At 41.0% G+C, this 27,852-nt stretch overlaps 1 protein-coding gene and 1 long non-coding RNA gene across 3 annotated transcripts in view; one reads left to right on the top strand and one right to left on the bottom strand.

Annotated features, from left to right (window-relative positions):
- LOC145441597 (uncharacterized) overlaps positions 1-27,852 on the bottom strand; it is a 209,639-nt gene that overhangs the window by 98,695 nt on the left and 83,092 nt on the right. The gene's annotated exons all lie outside the window — the stretch shown is intronic.
- LOC145441589 (sodium- and chloride-dependent betaine transporter-like) lies at positions 2-26,716 on the top strand. 2 transcript variants are annotated; one of them, XM_080319492.1, is made up of 16 exons: positions 2-592; positions 6,255-6,356; positions 13,482-13,529; positions 15,183-15,292; positions 15,348-15,478; positions 16,684-16,810; positions 18,226-18,373; positions 18,442-18,577; positions 20,116-20,250; positions 20,323-20,426; positions 21,456-21,580; positions 21,670-21,782; positions 21,956-22,090; positions 24,766-24,969; positions 26,343-26,510; positions 26,574-26,716. In XM_080319492.1, the coding sequence occupies exons 5-16, from the start codon at positions 15,398-15,400 to the stop codon at positions 26,637-26,639; spliced, it is 1,542 nt and encodes a 513-aa protein (XP_080175618.1). In that variant the 5' UTR covers positions 2-592; positions 6,255-6,356; positions 13,482-13,529; positions 15,183-15,292; positions 15,348-15,397; the 3' UTR covers positions 26,640-26,716. The 2 variants fall into 2 exon arrangements, with proteins under 2 accessions (XP_080175618.1, XP_080175617.1); XM_080319491.1 differs by lacking the exons at positions 2-592; positions 6,255-6,356 and adding an exon at positions 11,960-13,344.

Genomic DNA, 27,852 nt, shown 5'->3' with positions numbered 1-27,852 from the left:
GGTGCTGTTAGTTTTCAGCTAAACGCTCCATGTTTGTACAGTACATATATGCTTCTTTCGAAAACGTCCTCAGAAGTCGAGTGAGTTGGGTTGTTATGTATCTTGTAAATCATTACGTGGTCAAGCATCAGCCGTAGAATTTCGAGCGTGTTAATTCTTATGGTGAAGTGACGCTCCACCCAAGTTATTTCGGCTCGTCCGGGAAGCCTCTGTGAAAGCGTGGATGATTGTTGAACTAGTTCGAGTCGATCGCTATATTTGAGCAGATAGGCTGCGGGTTCCAGGCGGTACTGTTATATTCGAGCTTGGGTCGGACATATGCTGAAATGGTTCGTGAGAAGATCCTAATTTAAGCAGTCGAATGACTTGGGTATCCAGCAATAGGTGTTCTGACATGATGTAATTCTGCGGATGTGCTAGATTCCTTCTTTCCTTATATGCGACTGTAGTTGTTTCAAAATTGCTCTGCTGGCAAGTGAACATAGTGTAACTGACGGGCATGTGAGTCTGCGCAGTATCGCTATGAGTTTATCAATAATTTTCGATAATTTCAAAAGACCGCAAGACAACGACACAACTAAACGACAGGAAGGTATGTCGAAACGACTTGGAGCAGTCTTAGAAATCAGACACTACTAACCTGGGCCAATGTGATGTTTTTTTTCACATACAAATAACAGTGTCTCTTATCGCCTAATCGACCATATCTTCATTTGCGCCACGACAGTACATTCAGTAATAGCCTAATCTATCTTCGTAATATTCCGGACGATTTCCATGCTCGCGTTTTTTCACTATAGAATGACTAACCGAACCGGCGGTTAGTTATCTATACTTTCACCATCGGCTCTACCGTTTTTCATGCGCCCGTAACTTGATCTTTACTGCCGACTTTTGGCTCGGCTCACTGTCAATCTAGACCAGGGCCAACCCGAGGCCCGCGAGAAGGTTTTGAGTGGCCCGCGAGGTAATTTCCGAAATTAGTAATATTACCAAAAATGGTTGCACAGATTGTGAATTTGCAAAGCCAACGGAAAAATTGATTAGTCTGGCCGCAACACTGGAGATGCGATGACTAAAATATCAGTTCCGACGCATTGGCAGATCCATGAGCCAGTCAAATTTTGGTAGATCTTCGTACACTACAATAAAGCAAAATAATTTGCGATAGATTTATCAAAAGTAAAAATTTTATACACACTTCGCACAACATGTTGTCACTCGGTTTCTTGCTTTTAATATTGTTATACCTCCTTGTGAAAATGAAAGAACGCCTAATGTTTCAGATTGATTCTAACTATATTCGCGATTACGAGACAAAGTGTCGTTCAGGTTCAACATATGCGTTCTTGCGTTTGCGGTCGCAGAAAGACCGTCGACTATGAAACCTAGGCACAAAACGATCGACGCATATTGGTCGAAGCTTTCGATATCGATATGTCCAGGCGCCGAATAGTCCATTACTTGCAGACTGAGCCCAGCGATATACAGCAGGCCCGCAATACAGTCAAGTGACAATATTATCGACCTATGAACTTCGAACAATTTTCGCGCTTCAGGCGACTAGTGGCCCGCGCAATAGTTCGTCAATCAAATGTGGCCCGTTGGCTGAAAAGATTGGCCACCCCTGATCTAGACTATATAGACTTTTGAAACACTGCTATTACGAATGAGGTCGAACCCACTTCCACTGGTGTCGTGAAGGTGCATGGACAGTGGACACAGACTTGGACAACTAGAAAATTTTCAGCTCTTCTGAATTAGATTAGAATTAGAGCTACACAGGTTTTCCAAATTAGATTATAATTAGAATGCTTCATCGCTTTTTTCAAATTAGATTAGAATCAGAATTACTGAATTCGCAAAAACTTGGAAATTGAATGAAATTGACAATGGGAAATAAATACAGCAAAAATCAGTTCATATCAAATCACAGTGCATTTCCATAACCATGAAAATGGTTAACGTCTGTACACCAAGCTTCGCTCGATTTGTACCATACCAGCGGTCACCGCAATCGCGGCCGGCAATCTTTATTTCTGATTTTGGAAGAACGCGAAGTGAAGCATTTGAAATGCTAAATTTGATTTCCGTTTCAAATTACTGTTGCTGTTTCAAAATAAATTCGCCTGTGCCCAACAACACTATCACACACTAACTGAAACGGCTTCGGCAATGGCAACAGCATTCCATCGATGGAGTGTCAGCTGATATCAATAAGCATATTGCATTGGCGTGCAATGGCCCAGGCACTGCCAAGACCGAAACGCTTAGAAAACGGCATAGGACGTCACCACAAGATCAATCTTTAGGATGAGATAGTCATTCAGCTAGTACATGTCGGGCTAGCCCCGATATCGATTCACTAGTCGTTGGAAAGCGTTGTCGGGTATCATGCGCAGCTCATAGTTAGAAATAAAATGACGTTTATTATCATGATATTTTTTGTTGTATTTGTACTACTTTAATAAAATATTACTTCTTTTGTCGTAACCATGAGCATCGCACATGTTAGTCAGCACAGCGTTGTACTAACGTAAAGTTTTGAAAACTATAGGATGTTGTTCGCAGACTACAAGCTACTATGTTAGCAGGTTATTGTTCGTCACAATAACTACTATGACTGTACGGTGTAAAGCAAGGTTGCATTTAAAACAAACGGTGTTTTAAAAGACTTTGTTTAAAACATGTTTCAAACAGTGTTTCAAACAAAGGCCTTTAAAAAAATTGTGTTTTTATTAAGTTGTAAAATTATGCCAATATTGTGTAAAAACTTTCCATAAAACATGTTGTATGAGCCTACGGACAATTACCACCCGATTTAGCCGACGTATATCGATATGGGATGGTTGGAACCCTCAAAATAGTCGGTTGAACAGTTATAGTACAGATATTTCGTCAAAGGAGCTACATTTACCTTATATTTTCAATTGTCAATGTCAATCCATTAGACGTCCCAATTGAATATTCGTGACGTCATGGCTTGAAAAAACACAAAAAAAAATACAATAAAAAACATGTTTTAAATTAGGGCCTTGTTTGTTTTAAATTGATTTTTGCTTTAAATGCAACCCTATAGGTGCAAGTAAGGCGATGATGGTTTGGCACTGGGTTTCCCTGCGCGAGAGGGATATTCTTGTCAACTCGTTGCAAAATGCCTCGTGCAAAGGGTGACCTGACAAGTTAATCAGTGAATGGCTGGAATCCGAAAAAAAAGTTATTTTTGAACAATCCTAATTTGACACTTACCTGGACCTACGCGATGTAAAAAGGAGACATGAAAACTGAATGGAAAGAAATATGAAATACACAGATACATGGACCGATATACAATACACGCAGAGTGCAGGCGCAACTCGCAAATGCCGCAACACTCATACTTTCTCAAAGGGTGTATTTATTTTGGCAAGGAGCATACCGAACATAGGGACATCTTCTGGGGAAACTATAGTACCTGTTTCTGCGCGGCAGTCCGAATCCTGCGCTGCCGATTATAGGCGCAGAAGCCTGTCTATGGGGTTATCTACGGATGCTAATCGTTGTAATTCATACGCGTGTTCCATAACTTTAATAACATAATAGCACGCTCCAGTCGAAGCCGAATGAAGATAGCTGACGAATAGTGTAGCAACAGCAACATCCAATTGATGAAGATAGCAGACACGTAGTGCAGCAACAGCAACATACGAATTCATGAAGATAGCACGCACGTAGTACAGCAACAGCAACATACAACTTGATGAAGATAGCTGACACTTAGCACAGCAACAGCAACATACGGCCGACGAACGTAACAGAATTGAGATTAACGTAAGCAAGGAACCGAAGTAAGTTAAGTAAGATTTACAATTAATTTTGCGTCAACGTAAATAACTAGGGATGGTGTGAACCTCTGAAAGGTTCAGGTTCGTGTGAACGCGAACCTTTTTGAAAGGTTCTGTGTGAACACGAACGTGAACCTCGTGACGTCACGTGACGTCATATTGCTAATTCCAACCCTTTCTTTCAATGAAGTGAAAGCCTAATATGCCCTATATTGATGTACACGACACCTAGCGAAGATTCGGCCCACATAATGCCACAATGCTGAAGTACATATCGGCGTTTTAAACGTCGCTAAATGTATCAACCGCGGTAATCAAAGGATATAATAATTGCATAAAATCAGTACATTCCGTTGCTTTGCCAACAATTTCGACGAAGACTTACCAAGGAATATAAGCTTACGCCTTAACGGTCTCAGCCAGACCGGACAATGTGTTCGGAGTCTGAGTATTGCTACATCGATATTGAGCAGAGTGTACAACGGGTTTCTATACTCGCTACCGATACCACAAACAACAAGTTATGCAGCAGTAGCACGCACCTTAATCGCACGGATTTGGTTTTAATGATACAGTAAAGATATGAAGTCAAGATTGACCCAGTACGACCCTTCGATCTTTTACATCAGAAGACGATATCAATGTCATTGATTGGTTGACTAAGCATCATTCGCTGACTACGTATATCGATTGCGGGTCAGGCTCACAGCAGAGAGTCACTAAATATTCACAAACGGAAAGCTGGATATTCCGAGAAAATTTTTGCAACAAAGCAAGTAAAACTTTTAAGGTTGTCGAGGTGCACGGTGCATGATCGTTTAGTGTTGATTTTTTATGCTGCCAGCACCATGCATGGAGTGGCCCGCAGTTGAAATGCAATAAATTTGAGCCAAAGATCTTATAATGGAGTGAAAATTACAATTTACCAAAAGGTTCACAGTGCAGAACCTACCAAGGTTCTGTTGTGAACGCGAACCTCTAAATTTCCGAGGTTCACACACAGAACGCGAACGTGAACCTCACGTTCACACCATCCCTATAAATAACCAATGAATGGTGGTTCGCAGACGCTTTATATAGCGTTAAGAACAGCCTATCTGAAAAGGCTTGATTACAAATGATTACTAAAACCCAGAATAACAAATGAAATGCGTAAGCGCAAACAGTACCATATATGGTGTGTCTTCGAGTGTGGCAACGCAGTATACCAACACACTGCAAACTTGCCCCCGACCTGTCAGGGTGGCAACGTAGTGCAAGCAGAGGAGGTGGCCAAAGTAGTCAAGAAAGCTTCTCAAGTGGAAGTAGAAGCAGCGACGCAAAAGTCTACACAAGTACGAGTAGAAGTAGTACTCTTAAAAGCAGCCTAAAGCTGCTTGAAATAGAAATAGAAATGACCGACTTTAAATCTACTCAAGTAAGTAGTTGTGAAAACGGTCGCAATTCGTTCGCATGAACTATCAAAAGCTACAAGTTGTGCTATGTGGAGGGTGTAGAGAGCTTGGTTATTATTGATGCATCCCAGGAGGTGTCAATTTTCGACAGCATAAGCATTCGTCCGCATCCCAGGGGATGCAAATGATAATAATAATAATGAAATCGAAATGCGATACTAATCCTTTGTTTACTCGAACACCCCGTATTACAAAATATCATGGTATATGGCGGCCTCCCCCCAATATCAGGCCCGTATAGTTTAGTGGAAGAGCAATACGGAGAAGCTGTATCGGATACGGTGCTAACACTTTGCGCGATTAGTATACGTTAATAAATAATATGGCGGATCGTAAAAATGCCATAGGCTTGCTGTAGCTTTATTTTTGGAAAATAGCATCATTACTACATTTGCTTTTATACTCCAACATAGGGTTGCATTTAAATCAAAAATCAATTTAAAACAAACATGTTTTAAGCACAGCCCTTGTTTAAAACATGTTATTTTAAGCCATGACGACAGGAATATTCAATTGTGACGTCATAGTAGATTGACATTAACAATTGAAAATATAGGATAAATATAGCTCCTTTGATGAAATATCTACGTCATACTATAGCTGTTGAACCGACTATTTTGAGGTTTCCAACCATCCCATATCGTATGCGTCGGCTGTATCGGGTGGTAATCGTCCGTATGCTCAATTGCTCATACAACATGTTTTTTGGTAAGTATTTACTCAATTATGGCATAATTATACAACTTGAAAAAACACAGTTTTCTTTTTATAAAAAAAGACCTTCGTTTAAAACACTGTTCAAAACAAAATGTTTTAAACAACCATTTGTTTTAAATGCAACCCTACTTCAGCATGTATGCTCTCCAGACAAAAAAGTGAAACTAATTAGAACTCAAAGTATGATACTGGGAATTGAAAGAGAAATATATATACTACTTCCAAAAAGCGAAAAATATATGTCATGTTTTTTTTCCAGAAACAACAGCGGTCTATTAAAACAGGTCTCACGCTCAAAAAAGTCAAAGTCCACTTTTCGAGATTAGGACACGCCGTGGGCTGCTAGATTACGACATGATAGGTAAGTGCTAGATTGCGAAACGATAGTTTCAAACGTTATGATGGGTCATATTTACTGTTATGAAATATTTCATATGGGCGACAAGGCCCATGGCGATAGCGGAGCCACCCAACCCGCTACCTAAATTACATTTCCGATACTTTCGTGAAAACATATTTGTCACTCCAGATCTACTGTGCGCGAAGCGCGACGAAAATTCTGGGCTTAACTCAACTTTTGTAAAAATTAAATGTTGTATTCCGCGAAAACTACTTCTACTTGGCAAACAAAGAATAGCGAAAAGTGAATAAGTAGATCACCAAATATTACGAAATAGAAGTAGCGGGGAATTATATTTACTTGAGTAAGTACCCCAAGTAGCGGGAAACTACTTAAATACTTCGAAAACGTAGAAAAACTTCGTTACTGACCACCTCTGACTACGAGTACACTCCAAACATACCGCAGACACGATGTCAGAGTGGCAACGGCAGGACTATAGACGTACTCCAAACATACCTCAGACATGATGTGGCAAAGGAGCATAGACTCACTCCATAAACATACCCCTGACTTGATGTCCGAGTGGTTATTACGCAGTACCAACACACTGCAGACATGATTTTGATTGACTATCTCTGCTTGAGCACACATTTCTATGTATGCTTCTACTTGAGTAGTATCAGTTCTAAATTTTATTTAAAAGTAACTAGCAATTTTTGATGCTCTCTCTTTTAGATAGATGTTACCATCATCTCGGTGATGGTGCTCTTAGTCTCTACTGACCAGAGGTGGCAAACCTGCGGCCGTAGATGGAAATTTATGAGGCTGTCGACGTGTACGGTAATTCAATTAGTATGTGTTGGCGGCCGTCAACATGAAAATTGAATTTACGAATTGACTCCCGAAGTTTTGAGAGATTTTCATTAATGATGAAATTTTCTTCGAGCTATGCGCGATTCAATGTGACTCCACGATTCCAATATCTTTTCACTATAAGGGTTTCAAACTCAAATGTGCTTGCGTTCCAATTTCCTGGTTTTTGATGGCGCCGCGGGCCGCAGCACCAATAACAGGGGTAACAACAACAACAATAATTGGGTTACAATTTTCATCTGAACAAGTCACACTCAATGTACAATGCGATAAGACACAATGCGATGTAACGAACAGATAGGAGGATGTCGAACGACACGCATCAGTAGCGATCCTTTACTCTAACATCCACCTCGGCCTATAGAGTGCCCGATGTCACAGTTCTTTTCGATGTTGATCATTTTTGAAGCCGCGGTCCTTTCTACTACTTCCATTCCTTGTGAGTGCTTTCTTTCTTCGGGTCTTTTTTCTGGGCTTTTTTGTCGCCGTAAGAACGGCGACAGCGGGGTATTAAAGTGTTATCCGAGAGCTTATATTATCCGCGAACACAGATAGTCCTAAAATACACATAATATCATGCATAGTTGATTCGGTCAAATTGACGCAGAATTTGAAAGTTAGAACGACCTTATTTCTCGAAAGCGTAGGGATCAATATTCTCAAGTCGCAATCGATTCAATCAATTCCGTTCGTTCTGTTCGTTTAGAGTTGCCCGAAATTCATGACTACGAATGAGAATTTATTATAACGACTGAATGCGTTAGATCAGTGGTTCCCAACGTGGGCGATATCGCCCCCCAGGGGGCGATTTGGCGGCCTAGGGGGGCGAAAATGGACAAAGGGGGCGACAGGGGGCGAAAATAGCGAAGGGGGCGATAGGGGGGCGATGACGCGTTAAAACGGCTATTTTGGAGTCAATTCGGAGAAATGACCTTTTTTTTGTTGGTCAACCCACGGAAATTTGGTTGCAAAAGTGTACAATTCGACAACGATCCGCAAAGTTGACCTTTTTTTAGTCAACCCGCCGATGACTGCAGATTGTATACCGATTTTTCGGTTCACAAAATCTGGGGGGCGATGATCGGCCTTGAGCTTGAAAAGGGGGCGATGAGTCGAAATGGTTGGGAACCACTGCGTTAGATAAAGATATACACGCACAAAGCAATTACAAAGTAAATCTTTTAGCTATGGGATGATACTGATTGTTGAGTATCGACCGGAACTAATTGTAGGGGCAGCGACATCTTCGCTAAGAACGAGAATGACATAACGCGACGAGCTATATGAGGTACATATAGTACGACGTGGGTCACACTGCTGAGTTATAGCATAGTGTCCTATATGGTTTGGACACAAGCAAATCTTACGGCTCAGTTAGATTGGTCTACGTCACACTTTCCATTTGGTCAAAGGCAATTTGACGGTGATTTTTGACCGGCTTTCCGAGCATTAAATTTGCTAAAACGGGTATCAATCGAAAGCTACCGCTGAACTGATTACGAAAATATAAATGTTGTTCCGCTCGTAGTCCTGGAACCCCCCAAAATCAGCCTCGAATGTTGCATTGTAACGTAGTTTGATATTGTGACGCAACTATACCGTCTGAGCAGCTCAGGAGCAAGTGCGCACGAGAGTAAAAGTGTGAATGCTCAATCGGTTGCGCAACAAAGGCCAATACGTTTGCGGTTTGCACTGCTTCTCACCTGCTCCCAGACGGCATGGTTGCGTCACAATACCAAACTCCGTTACAATGCATCATTCGAGGCTGATTTTGGGGGGTTTCAGGACCACGAGCAGAATAAAATTTATATTTTCGCACTCAGCACCGCGGTAGCTTTCGATTGATACCCGTCTTATCAAATTTCGCGCTCGGCAAGCCGGTCAAAAATTGCCGTCAAATTGCCTTTGGCCAAATGGAAAGTGTGACATAAATCTGTTTCACTGAGCCGTGAAATTTGCTTGTGTGCACACCATATAAGACTGTATGGTTATAGTATAGACAACTGACCTGCGGGTAGATGCGCAACACGTGATTTAACGGTTGAGTACCGCGATACAGCTGCGGTTTCGTGGTTTTGTTGTCGGCCAGATTGACTGATAAAAAAGCAGTTATGTTTGGTTTGGAGAGGACGCAGGGCATTGAGAACAGGTTATTTAGTGGTACAGTAAATCTAGCTAGCAATTGTCGGGGCAACTAAAGCATTAACATCAGTAGGATATTTATTGCGCAAAGAAGTCATGAAATTCACTAAATTAATGCTATCAATTGGTTTAAATATTGACTCTCATTTTTCAGTTAAGGTTTCCTTGAAACAGTTTGATTAGTGTAATCTATAATCATACATAAGTTTTGGTATATATTGATAAAGAGAACACGTTTTCGCAGTCTAGATATTATTAATAGGGAGACGGTCGATTGGTAATTACTGACTGAGGATATCATCCATGAGTTACTGTAGGTAGATACGGATGACAAATCTATTGACAGCCGCAGTAACCCAATGTGTTCGGATAGAAGCAAAACTTCTCGTGAAATCATAGTGTTCTAAGAACACTATGGTGAAATTGCACCGGAACATACCTCGGATAAAAGCAAACCAGGACAAATTATGGAGGTTCTTGATGAGCAGGTTCAAACCGTTTCAAGGAAACCTTGACTGAAAAATGAGAGTCAATATTGAAACCAATTGGTAACATTAATTGAGTGAATTTCACGACATCTTTTGCTCATCAAATATCCTACTGATTTGATAGCCGTCGGTTAGTTATCTATAGTTATAGACATGTCGCCTGGCGAGACCACTTATCGCTTCGGGCAATAATACTAATTCGGTTATCTAGCACGTTCTACTAGCTTACTACGGTTCTGGTCGGGACCCAAGTTAACATACAAATGAAGGGATTTTAAAAGCGCGGCTTCAGTTGGTTTTAGGAGTTTGGTTGGGACTTGGAATTGAAAAAGGTTGACATGACTGCAGCCAGGTTGTTCTCTACAGTGTCTCGTAAATGTCACGTATCGTTGGAGTTTATTAGATATTTCTCATGTCCAGACTGCAAAAACCGTGAATAGACTGTAAATATCAACATAGGGAACGACCTAACAATTGTACGTTGCTCTATTGCCTTTAGAATCACGTTGAAACGAACAAATTATGTTTCACTGCAAGGGCAGGCAATCGCGGTTATTGGGGATGGTGCGAACGTTCGCGGTCGCATATGCGGCCCTCAATAAATCATAAGTTCGCGTTCGCAAACGAACTTTAGTAGCTCGTGCTTTTACCCTGTGAACCCTTCAGTGGAATCAAAGAAATTTACGGTAGCCTCCTTGACTTTCAATTTGCTGTCACTCGCTTTGTCAAGGGTGGCGGCGAAAAGGATATTAAAGCGGCACTGCACTCTAAAAATTTTGTGGTCTCAAATTAAAGGGCAAAACTAAAAAAAAATTGGTCGCAGCCGTTTTCTTCAGAACGCCAGCGCAATGGAGTTGCAATTTATTGAAATTTCCACAGCAACTTCACGCTCCAGCAGTCACGCAGAGATCAAAATTTATATAGTTGTCAGCAGAGATGGGCGGATTCCCAAACTTCGGGATCCGAATCTATCCGGATCCGGCTGGCAATTGAAAATTCAGAGTCCGAAAAAATCTGGCTGGTGAATGTCCAGTTCGGAATCCGAAAGAATCTCGCCAGAACAATGCTAATTAATGATATTGCAGCAAAAAATACGGTAAAATGCGACCGTTACCGCAAATTCAAAATCCGGATCCAGTCCGGCCAGGTCAAAAATCATCAATGAAATCCTTCTCCGGCTATACGGCTCCTGAACCGGACTGAGGCCATCTCTGGTTGTCAGCCGATGTTATGAAGAAAATGTCGTACACGCCCTATGTCCTAAAGAAATAGATTACACTAGGCCCGATTTTGACATAAATCTCCTGACTGAACATCTTCCGTTGCACGCGGTATCTAATTCACCTTGGCGAGTACGACGTATTATTTCATAACATCGGCTGACAACTATATAAAGTTCGATCTCAGCGTGACTGCTGGAACGTGAAGTTGCTGTGGAAATTTCAATAACTTTCAGCTCTATTACGGCAGCGTTCTGAAGAAAATGGCTGCGGCCAGTTTTTTTCGTTTTGCCCTTCAATTTGAGACCACATCATTTTTAGAGTGCAGTGACCGTTTAAACGCGAAACTGAGATCGGCCTTGATTCGTCAGAAATTGTACTGATTTTCGAAACAATTGCTTTAAATATCACGATCTTCTGTAACGACTCGTTTCCGTCAGTGATTGAAGGGGAAGCGTGATTATTGATCATGATCTCATATTTCTGCGCAGTGGCAGAGTCAACTCTACTCCTGATTCAACCGATATTATATTGATGTTCCGTTGTGGAAGATTGTTCCCGGGCTCCAAAGGCTCTCTCCGAAGATTTTAAGCAGCCTCACAATATCGGGTGCAATGAGGGGCTCTCTAGCAGGTCGAATAAAAGTGACGTCAGATCTGACGAAACGTTGCTAATGAGAAAACATCCTAAGATAAGACGTAATATCGGTATGACTCATGCTACGAATAACTACAAGGGCATTTCACAATATCTTAGTATATACAGGCAGGTGACAGGGGCACTGAAAGAAAGGTAAAATCCGGTACCAATCCTTTTGAAAAGCTAGACGACCGGGTTCAAGAATGTGGGCTGATATCATTCAATCCTATACTAAACACATAAATAGTTATATACATACAATTGTATATATACGATGTACTTATATGAATGTGGTAAGGGAAGTGAATGAGCTTAAGGGTGACTATCCAGATTTTATATTTTCGAACAACACAATGACATTATGATATGATTGCGTTTCGAAAAACTATTGTACTTTGTCCTTTAAGCATTGTACACGTAGGTCTACAAACTTATATCCTTACGGAAAAGTACATAGTCTTAGTGTTTCAAATTAGCATTGTGACGCCAGATGAAGTCATAGGCTCGTGCTCGCGGCGAACCTTTCGTCGAAGTTCGTGTTCCCAACTTCCCACGAGCCAGAACCTTTTGAGAGGTTTGCACCATCCCTAGTGGTTATATTACTTCAGCAATATAGCGATCTTTAGAATGAGTGACAATTTGTACGGAACTTTGATGTCATCAAGTTTCATGGAATAAAATAGATTACGTATCGCCAACAAGTCTAATTTATTTCGTGGTAAAGTTCATACAAAAATAGTTATGCTGTGTCGAATACTTTACGGAATAACGTCGCTTACTCGCAGGGCACATGACAAAAGCAAGGGGGCGCCCTTTTGTCCGCAGGACGCAGATTCCCCGCCCTGCAGAATGTATTTGGCTTTACCGAGAACATTGGTCATGGTGCAGTAGCTGGACAGTGAGGGTGTTGAAAATGACTTTTTCTTCAAATTGTACTAGATACCTGATAAAACTGTTAGGCTACCAAATTAAAGGCTGCGCACCAAATTTGGTTCAATTCCAACCAGTGGCCGCATTGCTACAGGAGAAAAAAGTTTTTTTTATTTATTATGTAAAAATAACAAAATTTCAAAATTTTCTGTTCACCGCATGGAATTGTTAGGTTGTCTATAGAAACGATTATCACCCAATTTGGCTCAATTCCAACCAGTGGAAGCGGAGTTTTTACCGTCGAAAAATTTAAATTTGAATAAGATAGTATTTACGGTGGCAGATGTATAATGAATAATTGAAGAATTTGTCACCGCAAATACGAAAGCCAGTAAATACGCAAACGAAAGCCAGTTAGTCTAATAACATTTTATAGGGTCAGTCTCAATCACGATGTGACGACTGACCATGACCATGCAGTATTTCCCACATTATGGACCCCTCACCTTGTACGTTCGCATCATTAACAAAACAAACGGTGGGGTCGGGTAGTCTATCCACGTGTATGGCGCGCGGTTTTTTATTCCGTTGCTTTCAGAAATCCGACAAGTAGTCTAATTGTAACCGGTCTCTGCTGGTCGACGCGATCGACGCCCCCACTGATATATGTTTCTGTAATTATTTCCAATCTCAGATCATAACAAGTTCCTAAAATAGTATATAAACCGAGGTCTTGCGGGATAAGATGGAAACCAGTAGTCAATGTGGAGACTTGTGAGCATTTATCTTTATATTGGAAGTATATTAATTTTCATCAGTATTCGTAAAAAAGAGGCGATGTTACTGTAAACTTTGAAATAGCTTAATAAAATAAATATACGACTATAATACTTTTCTTGCAATTCCAACAGAATCGACAAGGATATAGTGAAATTTGAAAGAGATGAAACTAAACCAAGGTAAATTGAGAAGTATTTTTTTTACGATTGCCTCTACTTCGAAGTGATACGCTCACGATATGGTTGATTTGATGTCATGCTATTGATTTAAATGGGTTCATGAAATAAATTACATCATGTAATACGGTAAGTTTCTCAAGCAAAATAGATATCGCAGTTAGGAAACACACATCTGGCCAACTTAGGAGGACTAAGGCAAGGGTCGCCAACTCAAGACGGGTCGCGGGCCACTTTTCAAATTTCGTTAAGGTCTCCACGCAGTTTAGCAACCACGTTTCTGAAACGTCAGTACAACGCTGTGATCTCTTACATGGGCGACGGGCACAGTTACCATAAAAGAAGTAATGTTTTATTAAAGAAGTAGGGGAGATGTGGTACCGATGGATCAAAAATTACAAAATGACTTCTGTCCCCCAAATGTTTAGCCGATAACAGCAGATCTTTTGCTGGCTCAACACTTTGATCCAAGCTGTACCTACCGCGGATATATTCATGAAAATCCGCCTTCTAAAAAATATTTATAAACGTTCAAAATTTGTTGCTCGAACGTATCATTGGTTCCCACCGGGTGGGCCCAAAGGAACACGACCCGGGAAGATTTGAGACATACGCTCAAAAACTCATAAATGTTTTTGCTTTGATTTGGCTATATGTTATCACCGGTCCCCACGCTATAAATTTTGTAATTAAATTGTAAAAAAGTCCACTCAAGGATGATTAAAAATTATTGCTGGTTTGTTCGTGTTGAAGGTTACTAAGCAAAATGTAAACATCGATTGAAATTTATTTTATACCCCACAAAACAGAAAACATCTGTTACAGGCCCGCGCATGTCAAAATTATTTGCATGTGTGGAAAGATTCCGCCAGCACGCAGTAGTAAACGAAGTCACGGAGTGTTATCATGAGATTATCATAGATCAATTTTCAAGTATTTTCGGTCCCAGTGTCTCATTGGTACCACATCTCCCCTACATATAGAACAATAAATTTTATGATGATAAATTTCATTTTATTTTGAACTATGAATTGCGCACGATATCTGACAACGCTTTTCAGCGACTAAGGAATTGATATTTGGGCTAGCGAGACACGTCATAAGCAGAAAGACTATCTCCTAAAGCTTGATCCTGTGCCGAAGCCCTAAGCCGCTCTCTAGTGTCTGGGGCATTGCACGCCAAGGCAATATGCCCAACCCAATTGCCCATTGCCCATTCATATCGGCTGATTCTCCATCGATGGAATGCTGTTGCCATAGCCGAAGCCGTTTCAACTACTGAGAAATAGTGATGTCGAGCACAGGCACATAGCTTATTTTGAAACCACAACGACATTATTATTTTGAAACTGAAATCAATTTCCGCATTGCTTAGAGTTCTTCCGAAATCGCAAATCAGATCGCGGGTCGCAAAACATGACCTCGCGGGCCGCATGCTGATACCAGCAGGTAACGTTGTACCTGAATTGGAAAATGATTTAGACTTTCATCTGAAAAAAAGATATGTTTTATATTTTGAAATCCGACTCTTGACACGGGCATTTCCAGCAGACTGCATGCATCTTCCCGGTGTTTACGTCATTTTTATACAATAGCAATAATTTCTCCCATATTCACCGCGACTCCGTCAAATAATAATCGTTTTCGTAATGTCAGACGACTGGAGTGGAGCAGAACTATTGAATATTTGCTCAATGTCATTGGATATAGCGTTGGACTCGGGAATGTTTGGAGATTTTCATACCTTTGTTTCAAAAACGGAGGAGGTAACAATATGTAATGCTCATCGGATATCACCATTTCCTCGTATTGCACTTTTAGGAGCCTTTCTGATTCCGTATCTGATATGTGCCGCTATTCTCGGATTACCAATGCTCTTCATGGAGACAGCGGTTGGCCAGTTTACTCAAAGCGGATGCATCGGATCTTGGGATTTGGCTCCTCTACTAAGGGTGATGAAATATCCCAGTGTGTTACCTATATGGATGAATATGCAGTGATGTTTGGCTTTCAATTAAATAGTAAATAAGATCAGTCGTCAAAATCTCCGCGACGACACTGAATCTTGTCAATAATTGAACTTTATTATTATAGAGCAGTAAAATGCAATTACTTGATCACGGGTGAATAAGTTAACTTCGCCACCCTGAGCTGGGCCACGTACTTATTAATACTCTTGTAACTTGTAAACTGGCATGTAAGGAATCTTTAGCATCTCCATCGTACAATCACCTCGATGGTGCGGGAAAATAGATTGCTTTCCTTGCATTCGAAATCAATATATAGTTTGCTTTTCTTCTTTCTGTTTTGTACTGACGCACAACAAGAAGGAATATAGTAACGAATTGAGTAAACAGGAAGTTCAGAATTCATACAAACGAGCGGCATAAAATCTCTAAATATTATATCTGCGAAAATCGCTACTATATGGGCCTTACTATCGTACCAATTTCATTCAAATATAGTTTGAATTCGGTTATTAAATTATATATGGCGTACTATCGGAACATACGATTGTTGATAGACACTTATACAGTGATCTTTCCAATTCTCTTCTAGTCGCTGGCGCTTATCCTTGACGAGGTATCAGCCGAAAATATTCGGGTTCATTTCGATATGGATATGCTTTTCAATTCGTTGCTTTTGAAAATGCATATGGCACTTCTTCCTTCCTTGTACTTTGCTTATGAAGCAGGAAACGCACCGTTCTAACATTAGCTTGAGACATACTGCAACTTAATATATTCAAAACCTGTATTATTTGAAAGCTACTGTCGCTTATATTCTGGAAATTGTGATTATCATTGAAAACAGATTACTTATATAACTCTTCAAATCGCAGTACGAAAATAGGCACGTTTCTATATAATCGCAAAGCAGGAAAGCAATCCGCTGTCTATTGTGTCACAAAAACGTATCCAGTCTGTGTTACACCGTATTTCGGTGCCCCTGTACGAATGCTACGTCGCAACGCAGACAAACCAGTTCCTTTCCAATCACGAACCATAACGTCGCCGAGCTTTCAATACATAAAATCCACACTTAACAGTAAAGTAATAGTCAGTAATGTTGCAATAACTCACTATCTCGCGGCACACCGGATGAGAACCCCTGTATTATTGTGTAAGATGGGCGTAATCACACTGTTTATTCACAGGGCGCTGGTTACTCTGCTCTCGTGATTTGCTGGTACTACATCAGCTACATTATGGTGATTATGGGATGGATTATTTTCTACTTCGTTCACTCACTGACTATGGGTGATTTGCCGTGGGCAACATGTGGTAAGTCGGATGGGATTTTAAAAAATGGAACGAAGAAAACTAGTTAGAACGCTGTATCGCATGGCCATTCAGTTGCTGAATTCTTAAGTTTCAATTCCGTCCTATGAAAACGAAAATCAGCCTCTATACTAGTGCGTCCCAACCTTTTTCAAGTCACAATGACAGATCCCATTCCAGCAATTACGTGGCATACGGACGGACTCCTGATGTTAGGATCGACCCTGACCGATAATTCCGTGAACTTCGTATATAGTAGATTTATAACTTTGAGAGAAACGCAGTTAAAATTATCGGGCAGCATGGCCCTCGCACCTTCATGCAGTATAGATTCCCAAACCAGCACCTATTTGCAGCACCACAGGCCGTTCTGCGCGAGTATAACAGTGATCTGTCCTGTGGACCTGATCGACCGCCTTTAAAGTAGTCTAGTGTTGATAATACGAGAAATCAGCAGGCCCATAGTGTTATACTAGGGATACCATTCGGGCGTCCTTGGAGGACATTTTAGTTTTATTAAAAAAATTTTCTCAATAAAACTAAAATGTCCTCCAAGGACGCCCGAATGTCCTCTTTTTCACATTCCGTCCTGTCTTTTTGTTCTGAGTGTTTGTCGACTATACAAAGGCTACTATAAAAGTAAATTCACCGCAAAGTACACGCGAAAATCGGCTTATAGTGGAACTGCCGCTGTTGCTACGCAACATCTCGAAGCTTGACAGACTTGGTATTGCAGTTGCATGGACGATTACATTATGCGTATATATGTAGTTTCCGTGTTATCGTCCTAACTCCTCCCCCGATGATTATGATAAGAAGTATTTGCAGCCTGCAGGCCTCGGTAACCATAACGAAAACACTAGCATTGCCTTATACATTAAATTAGCAGTACGTGAGATGAGCATTTTCGTACCACACCATATTGTTAAGGGACTTTCTGGCAATGTATCATTTTGATGTTTGCTATTTACCTGGCAACGCACCTAATTACCAATGGTGGCTACTCATACCGCTAACTTCACATGATTGACAGAAAGATAACATCACCGCTGTAAAAGTCAAGATTCGTAACAGTATATCGCGCGAAGCATGGACAAAAATTTCGAAGGTTAGGACATTTGTGTCGAAACTGCTTTACTTGATGATGACTGGGGACACAGTTTTGGAGGCGACTTCCTTCTTGGTATCCCTAAAGTGGGGGCTAGGAGTCGTTGGCGATGACAGTTATAGCCCTGTCTTCAAGTTCCGGCTTTTCATCCACGTTAAATCAATTAATATTGTGATTTTGTCTTCTCCAACTCCCGCGACCTTATCACGGGTCCCAGCTGGAAACCACTCCACGATACGACATGATGTATGTTACCTTCCTGCGGATTTATTCCATCGATACGGCTTGGATGAACCTTCTTCGTGTTTAGATAATGCATGGAATACGGACAGTTGTATCCCAGTGGCCAGGATTATAGGACCGCTTGAGATGATGAACCAGACTGATATAAAAGGCTTGACTTTCAATATGACTGCCGTAGCAATGAAAACGGCGACATCAACCAGTGAATTTTGGAAGTAAGACGTTGACATTTAGTAATAAGTATCGTGTTTTATAATGCTATTCTGTATGTGCACTTGTGCAGTAACCACGTCTTGCGAAAAACGACCGGAATCCACGATATGGGATCGTTTACGAACTGGAAAATGATTATTTGTTTCATTGTGGCGTGGACGATATGCTATATGTGTGTTTGGAAAGGAATTAAAACGACAGGAAAGGTAATGCGTTGAATAGACTTTTGTCAAAAGCGATTCACCACCGCCTCATAATTATATTTTTCTCCCGCCTTAGATTAATAGAAACAGAATCGGCAAACCCTACCGCATCGACCGTGTTATTGGGTTTTAGTTCTGTAAACATCTGAATTGTGATCAAACATCGCGCCAACTATACGACACACCGTAAGTTACTGAAGATCCGGTCAAAGCGGATGCAATATATTTTGATATCTGTCCTCATCTGCTCTGATTTTGGATCAAAAACGGATTCGACCGTTACAGTGTTGTGCAATCTCAATTACATTTAAAGAGACGGTGGTCGTTTCAGCACCTTCCCACCTGTTCATCACGTGCCATTGTGTGTCGCATTGTACATTGTGTGTCTTCAGCGGATAAAAATAATATTAATAGAACCTCCAATTATTGTTATTATACAGTGCCCACGAAATGGATTTAAAATTTAGTGTCTAACCTAGTGCGTTTGTGTTAAGCCAGTCGCTCTCACCCATATCTTGCGGAATTTACTAACGCTAATCTACAAACCTTCGCGGAACCTCAAATTTTTGCTAAGTATAACAAAAACAATAATCGATCACATTACACATTTAACTACTCATCTAATATATTTCTATGGATTACTGGTGCAAAAATGAACTGTGCTTCAGCGGAGTGTAGAAAGAACAAACCCATTAAAATATCATTATAACATAAAGCAGAAACATTATAATGAATATTCAATGCGAATCAGGGTGACTTCAGGTCTTTCCATTCAGATACCAGTTCAGAATGCGAGGCTTCACCTTGGAAAGTGGAACACTATTGTTCGGGCGAAACAGCGTGACACCACTTGATTAAATACGAATGAGCTTACGAATATTTGAGATCGAATTGACATGTCATAAGAAGGTCGTAGATTCGATTTCGAACCCAAACCCCCATGCGTATTACACTGCACAGTGCAGCGCACACGACGTGACATCCACAATTCGACTACTAATCCTAATCGTCTGCAACCAATAAAGACGTGTCATCAAAATTCATTTGTATGAGCTGAGTGTGTGTCTTCACCTCCAGAGCAAAACCCCTGAGATTGATTGTTCCGGAACCCCCGATGTTCCATGTAACACCGGTTTAGAACCATTGTTGTGAGTTCAAGTGAGATATTAGGATAAGGAAAAACTAAGATATGCATATTCGGACTTTGCATATAAAGATTTATTACAAAATTTAGTCAATGACCCGAAAAGAAATTTTTAGCATTTCGCCTTCAGGTATTCTCATAACCGTTAAATTTAGTCCAATATAGCATTTATTGATCGGCCTCGCCATCGCCGTTACCATTTCACAGGGCCTTGCAACTACTGGGAAACCCATGTGCTTCCCGTGGTTTCACCACGTTATTGTTATAGCGCTCTCCAATAAAAAAAGGTTGCCCATTCACAGTTTCACATACCCCCGCTATAAATATAACTGATATGCCTTCTTCCCGAGCAACCGTTACCCCCAATTGTGTTGTAACTTGATTTCTAATTTCTAAGGTGGCGTATGTCACTGTAATCTCGCCATACGTCATGCTGCTGGTCTTGTTGATACGTGGGGCAATGTTGGAGGGTGCTTGGGAAGGGGTGGTATATTTCATATACCCTCGTTTAGAAGAGCTCGCTAAGCCACAGGTAAGATAGCATCGTGTTAAGAGTTGGATTGAATGCTATAGGAATCTGACGTGCGATTGGTTTTCACCATAGGTATGGTTGGATGCGGCAGGACAAGTCCTATATACGTTGGGAGTCTCGTTCGCCGTGCTGTATGGCCTCGGAAGTTACAATAAATATCACACTGATTGCTATAAGTGAGTAAATTCACATCAATGTATTTGTGTATTTATGTTAATTATCGCTGAAAAATGTATCGACTGTTAATAACGTATACTTATCGCAGAGTGCATTAAGTGTGCACATGCGTGAATTAGTGTGGGGATGCACGTAAATAGATATAAAATACATCATTCTACAAACATGTAGTTTTGTAAAATAAATAATTAATTAGTCTGACGATTATTATTGATCGTATCGAACAATAAGGCAGCGCCGTGAGTCGTTCCCTTCGTCCACTCCATACTATTCACCGAATGCACCGCAGCATATCTAGGGTTGCATTTAAAACAAACATGTATAAAATATGACCCTTGTTTAAACATGCTTTTTAAATTTCTTGTAGCAATGACGTCACGAATCCTTGAATGTGACGTCACACTGAATTGACATTGACAAATGGAAATATAGGGTAAATATGGCTCCTTCGATGAAAGAGGCTGACGACCACAATCATAAACAGACCCAAAATATCTCTAACCAGGATTACACCGTAATTACATCATTTTATACGGTCGGCGTTCATCATCATCATCATCAGAACACCCATTCTGTATCAGTGATCTATATCTACGTGCTACAGCTGTTGAACCGACGACGATTTCGAGGGTTCCAGCCACTCCACGTCACATATGTCGACCTTCGTGCAACCCGTGCGTAGGCTCATACTACATGTTTTTACGGAATTATTTAAACAATTATGGCATAATTATACAATGTTAAGAAAAAAATTAAAGGCATTTTTTTAAAGAACCCTTTAAAACATGTTTTGAACAAAGTGTTTTTAAACACCATTTGTTTTAAATGCAACCCTAACAATATCGCTCCTCAGCGAAGATGACATTTATAACAAACACCGCACCATCCATTTCGGCTAGTCAGAATGGAAATCATCCTTATATAAAACATATCAACGACCGCTGTATGGCTTTAATATTTGCAAGAAGTTTTAACCCATTTCATTTATTTACGAATGCATTCCTTTGTACGCTCGTTGATTCATTCAGAAATGCGTTCATTTGTGTTGCCACGAGCTGCGGATCGTCAGTCTTCGCCGGATTCGTAATATTCTGCTACCTTGGACACATGGCACATGTCCAAAGTAAAAATATAACCGACATTGCAGAGCAAGGTATATCAAGACTATATAGCAGGGACCTCAGGAAACAGATCTATGAACAAGTTTACGTGAAGATACTGATAGCACGATTCCATTTACAGGACCTGGACTCGTTTTCGAAGTATTTCCAGCTGGACTTACTCTACTACCCGGTTCGCAGATATGGGCAGCTTTATTTTTCCTAACGCTGGGATTCATTGCCGTTGATACCGTAGTAAGAGCGTTTATATTAGCCTGGAAACCTCTTCTTTCCACACGGCGCCAAAGCCTGAAATTGAACATGAAAACGGCAACATGTCGCTATTGCTATCAATGGATTAATATGTTATGCGGCTACAAATGTCCTGCCTTAACACGCCATGACGATATTGATCTTATCATTTCAAGTTCGGATCGCTTGAAGGAATAACGAGGTTACTTGAAGATGTCAGGCCGGAATGGCTTATCTTTCCCGGAGTTCAGATTTGCCGTCTCGCCATGTGTGTATTTCCATTTCTGTTGGGATTGCCAATGCTTTTCGAGGTAGGCATCTGTTATTTTCTTGATAGATAGCGAACGGATATATTGATATAGACTTAGTCTGCAGCATTTTTTTCGGTGTAATTCCGAAAACCATGTATAGGCATTTACAGGACCGTAACTGCCGCACCCCAAACCCCCCAGTTGGGGGAGGGCAAGCTCGAAGGGGGCTTAGAGTTATTTCATGAATAAGTATAAATTACCGTAATTTTCCGAATATAGTGCGCCCCCATGTATAATACGCACCCTTAAAATGACGTGTATATTCTGGGAAAAAGCCTGTACCCATGTATAGTACGCACCCTGCATTCGCAGTACATGAGTACATGAATAGTTGCGGTTTAGTATTCGATGTTGTTCTGTTTGATGATGTCACTGTCGAACAATCATGACATAATGATCGCTAATCATAATACAATTAATGGCATTGTCTCTAAACGAGAGTAGATAGTAGCCCAAAGCCTGTGAGGTCGGCGACGCGAGATATCTTGCGCACGTGGCCGATTACAATTACAAATGCGATTGCTCAGGCCAACGGTTATGTCGCGCGCACCAGTCCGGTTGGAGATGCGACTGATTACGCAAGCGATTATATCTTGCGCACATGGCCTCTTGTGTATGCGATTGTTAAAAGGCCTGTCGTTGACGCGATGAATCGACAAGGATTGCCGCGCACGCTTGTAGCAATCAGCGACCTAATTTAGCTCGCGTACAAACGGCAAACCTACTCACCAAGAGATCGCGTGCTTTTCAGACGACTCTCCTTAATTAGAAACACGCTTTTCGTTAATTGGCAACACCTTCTCTATTTGGCAGCGCGTTACACTCTATAATACGAATTACGGGGCCAAATGGCTAGAGGTGCTTCGCGATTTAAACAAACATGAAGAAAGGTGTGATTTCAAGTTTTTGATCGAGGGATTTTTTTCAAGGCTTTCTGTACCCATGTATAATACGCACCTCCCTATTTTAGGGCAAAAATCGGTAAAATTTTGCGCACTATACATGGAAAATTACGGGTATACAGTATTTTTTGGAACTTTTTGCAAATTTATGCGATTTAATGTTGCCAAATATCTTGGTTATTGGGTACTCTCCGTCCCTAAGATAAAATACACATGATTTATAGAAATGGGCATTTCGGCGTCGGCCATTACCGCGCCACGACGCAACAAAGACATATGAAGTTTTTGGTCATGTAACATGCGACTGCAAGAAGTGTACCAGATCGATCGGCAGCGAATAAACCTTGGTCAAAAAAGACTGTCATTATGCTGACCGATAACTTCGATATATATACACTACATGTATGTTTAATTGTCCATAGGCGCCTAAATGGCCGGCACCGAATGTTCCTGTCCTGGCAATCTGAACACCACAAAAAATGACATCCCGCAGGGAAAAATTAATTGCCAGCGAAGAAATACCAATTTGAAATTGTGTGCGTCTTTTAGTTTAATACGTTTGGGCGATTTCAACATCTTTTGAAATAGCAGACAGGAGGTCACGAAATAACATCATGCAACGAAGTCATTATACCAACGGGGCCGCCCATCCGAAGATGTTTAATTATTACTATTTACGGGTCCACCAGTTTCCAAGACACCTCACTCATCTTTACTGGTAAATCTGATTACATGAGCAGAGAGGATAAAAAAGTGATAGCAATATAAATGCAATTCCCGATCATATTGACCAATTCAATCATAAATTTTTGAAAATTCTCGCGGCTCGCGCGTTTAGACGAAATAAGCTGTTTCACTGCACAGTACAACAAATATCGATGATTTGTAGTGGTAATAAAACGAACGGCCTGATGGGAGGTCTGGGGGCAAAGCCCTATGGGGGGACCAAGACCAACGTTTTTGAGGGGTTGACGAAGTGCTGTTTCGGTCCTGGGCATATGTAGACATGGACTACTCTAGCCATCTTAGTGTGTTTCGCTTTGTTTGAGATTTACCGCCAAACTTAGATGACTGAACATCATGATGACTACAGTCGAAGTCTGGCAATGCCGCCCCAGCCCATAATTCGAAATTTGACTATTCAGCGTCAGATATATTGTCACGAAATCGTAATGACATATCATTACCACGAGGTCACTAAATCCAATAGTTGTCTCAAGCTGCTGTTTCGCATGCCTTGCCGGTATGTATGCTTCTACGTATGCTTCCATGTCATCTAGGCCTATATCAACGCGCTACCGCTGAAACAATTGCCAAGCCTTTTAAGCTCGAGAACCGATAAATTAAAACCACGAAACACCACTAACTTCATTTTGAGAGAACTCCGACTTTGCTATTTGCTGGACTTTATCATGCGAAATATCCCTACATTGTACTTTCAAAATTTTGCGAATTTTGGTTTAACGTCTTTTTAGCTTTCAGATATAACCGGTCTCAATTAAGTTGTAGGCTGCGTTGAAACAGTTTGATAAAACACTTGCAGCACCATCGTAATGTACGACAAGTCCAAGGTATACCGAACTCGTTATAATCCGAGATAGAAGACTCCGTCCTGAAATTTCGAAATCAATTTGGAATTTGTAGATTCATTTGTCAAATTATTGAACAAGCGTCGTACTCATGCATGCGATTAGGAATTTTGCGGACCGGAACGAAAGCCAACACGGACCATCAGTCGTCGAGAACCACTGATCTACGACAAGCTTTTTACAGGGTGGCATATATGTTTTCGAACTCGTAAACATGTATGGAACGAGCGGTTTTTGCGTCCTTTCAATAGCATTTACTGAAATCGCCGGAATAGCGTGGATTTACGGAATGGACAAGTTCTTTGATGATGTCAAGTCCATGATTGGATACTATCCTAATATTTTGGTGAAATACTGCATGCTCGTTGTGGATCCGTGCGTTATCCTGGTATGTATCATGCACCGGCTTATACGTTTGTGTATCGAGCAATATCTGTAAATGATTGTTGAAAATCAACTCCTTGGTCACCGCAATGCCTGGACAGGTTGACAGAAGTCCGTAGTAGCATATTCTAAAGATTTTAACAGCCTGATATAGTTGATTACAGACGACATGGAGTCATCGCCCGAGTCACATTTAAATACTAACACGCGTACATGACTCCAAATAGCTGTTCACTGAATTCCTGTCAAAATTTCGTATTTTTCAGTTCGTTCATTGCCTAGGTCAACAGCTAGTATGCTCGTTTCTCACACTTCCTCATCGAACAGATACATCTTCATACATCTATGGTTCTCAAACTGGGTGGCGCGCCCCACTTGGGGGCGTGAAAGCATCTAAAGAGAAACCGCCCGAGAGAAATGAAGTTTCTTGAACTCGGAATGACTTTAATATGTGCTTTAACTTCCAAGTTTAAACGGGGGCGATAATCCTAACTTTACTACCATTTTAAATGGTATAGTTGCGTCGTACCATCCATACACCGACGCTATAGATTGTGAATGATACCGGACCTTGCACCGATCAGGATATGTCTCTGAATTAGGAGTAACTGGTGAATGTGTGTAGGACGAGGTGTTACCTATGATGCTTTTATGGCCTGTCTGTCAAGCATCGGTGCAGACCGTGTAGTAAGACACAACGTCTTTTAGAAATGAGGATTTGAATCGAAGTGGCTTATAACGGGGCCGCGTCATTGGTTTTTGATATGGTCAGGTACGATTGAGCCAAGCCCAAACCGGAAATAGAGGCCATTAGACACCAACAATTATACTTGAATATGTACGCCTATATGATATGTGCTACCGCTACCATTGCATATTATTATTTTTGATTAATTATTCAACTGAAATTTTCTCGGTCCCTGCGATTTACCCGCAGCTGATAATTACTGCTCTGCGTATAGTCGGAATTTCATACTTGAGAGGTCTTTCAACAGTCATAACCTTAAATACCATCAAACTATCTAGGGTTACCATACGTCCTCCTTTTAAAGTTTTTTGAAAATGTCCTCCGAGGACGCCTAAATGTCCTCCTTTTTGGCAATTCGTCCTTCTTTACAGCTTGTACAGCTAAGATAATGGTTAGATTCGAGTGATTTCAGTTTTGATCAACTAACTTTTCAGATTTGGCAAAAGTGTCGTCCTTTCCCGATTCTAAAATATGGTAGCTCTAAACTATGCGTTGAGATTGCAAACACTGTATTTGCACTTTTAAATGGTTTTGATGTGACGATAGCGGGGGCGATTTTACACTATCATTAAGGGGGTGAGATGTCTAAAAATGTTCGAGAGCAACTGATGTATGATTTTCAATTATAGACCTTATTAATTGTGGCATGTGTTCAATACACGCCACTGAAACTTGGTGACTACGAGTACCCCGCATGGATCGAAGTTGTCGGTTGGATGTTCAGTGTTACAGTTCTTCTACCCATTCCAATATTTGCGGCGAAATCAATGCTGAAGGGGAGAGAGCCTGCGTCAAAAGTAACAGAAAATATACGCTTGTCACGACCTCGATTCACTGAAAGTTTTATTTTTTACATTTAGAGATGGTACGCGACTACCAGTGTTTTACTCAGACACGTGCCAGTCAATCTGAATGAAACGAAATGAAGACAGTCCCGTCGAAATCATCGTGTGTAGTTCCCCATATCCGTGCCATGTGATGCAATAAAAAAATCTCTGCTATGCTTTTTTGAGAATTACTGAATCGTAATTGCCATCATATTTGTGTTACCAGCATCACGTCAAAAACATCTCACCAATGTACTCATGTAACTAGGGTTGTGTTTAAAACAAAAATCAATTTACAACAAACATGGTTGAAACACGGCCCTTGTTTAAAACATGTTTTTTAAATTCGCTGGACGCCAACCCGCCACACGGCAGACGCCGCCCTTCGGCTGAGTCTGTACGTGGCGTCTGGCGAGTGATCAGATTAAAACGCAGACTGGCGACTGATTGGCTTAATGGCGTCTGGCGTGTGAACGGGTTGAAACTATAGAAATTAAACATGGAACGGCAACGACCGATTTTGCAGCTTCGTTCCGCTCCGCTGAGGCTGGAGTGGAGAATTGTTTTGCGTAAGCGACTGTAGGATTTCTGGCAACCCGAAAGCTATCTTCTAAAGCGCAGAAATTACTGAATCTGGTATTGATCGAAAGCTACTGTTGCACCGATTCCGAAAATATCAATTAAAATATCGATCAGGCACTGATCCACCTAGAATTTGTCCTCCAAGTCTGAAATATCGGCATTGTTCAGAACAATCGGGTAACCGCAACACAATGGCCATAACAATGACCCGTTGCGACTCTCCGATTGTTCGAACAATGCCGATATTTCAGATAGGAGGGCGGATTCTAGGTGGATCAGTGCCTGATCATTATTTTAATTTATATTTTCGGAATCGGTGCAACAGTGGCTTTCGATCAAGACCAGATTCAATAATTTCTGCGCTCGGGAAGATAACTTTTGGATTGCCAGAAATCCTACAGTCGCTCACGCAAAACAATTCTCCACTTCAGCCTCGGCGAAGCGGAACGAAGCTGCAAAATCGGTCGTTGCCGTTCCATGTTTAATTTCTATACTGACGACTGATTTGCTGCATGGCGTCTGGCGTGTAAACGGGCTGAAACGCAGAGTGGCGGCCGATTTGCTACATGACGTTTGGTGTGCAGCATTTTACGCCACTGTGCACTGCAGCAACATTACGTTGGGCGTCTGGGATTTTGAGACGTCGTGTAGTTACCCAGTTGCGCACCTTCTGATTTATAGGCGAAGTTGGTTGTTCAGTTCAGTGTATCATTAACAATTTTTCCGATCA

This window comes from Botryllus schlosseri, chromosome 6 (assembly GCF_051294905.1).
Source record: "Botryllus schlosseri isolate E-star chromosome 6, Bs_hap1, whole genome shotgun sequence".
NCBI classification, from domain to species: domain Eukaryota; kingdom Metazoa; phylum Chordata; class Ascidiacea; order Stolidobranchia; family Styelidae; genus Botryllus; species Botryllus schlosseri.
This window is presented reverse-complemented; position numbering and strand designations above follow the sequence as displayed.

Coding starts and splice junctions, on each gene's coding strand:
- LOC145441589 (XM_080319491.1), top strand. CDS start 13,316: ATGGAAACCAGTAGTCAATGTGGAGACTT. Junction 16,811..18,225: donor TTTGCCGTGGGCAACATGTG/GTAAGTCGGATG, acceptor CTTCGTGTTTAG/ATAATGCATGGAATACGGAC. Junction 20,427..21,455: donor TATCACACTGATTGCTATAA/GTGAGTAAATTC, acceptor TGATTCATTCAG/AAATGCGTTCATTTGTGTTG.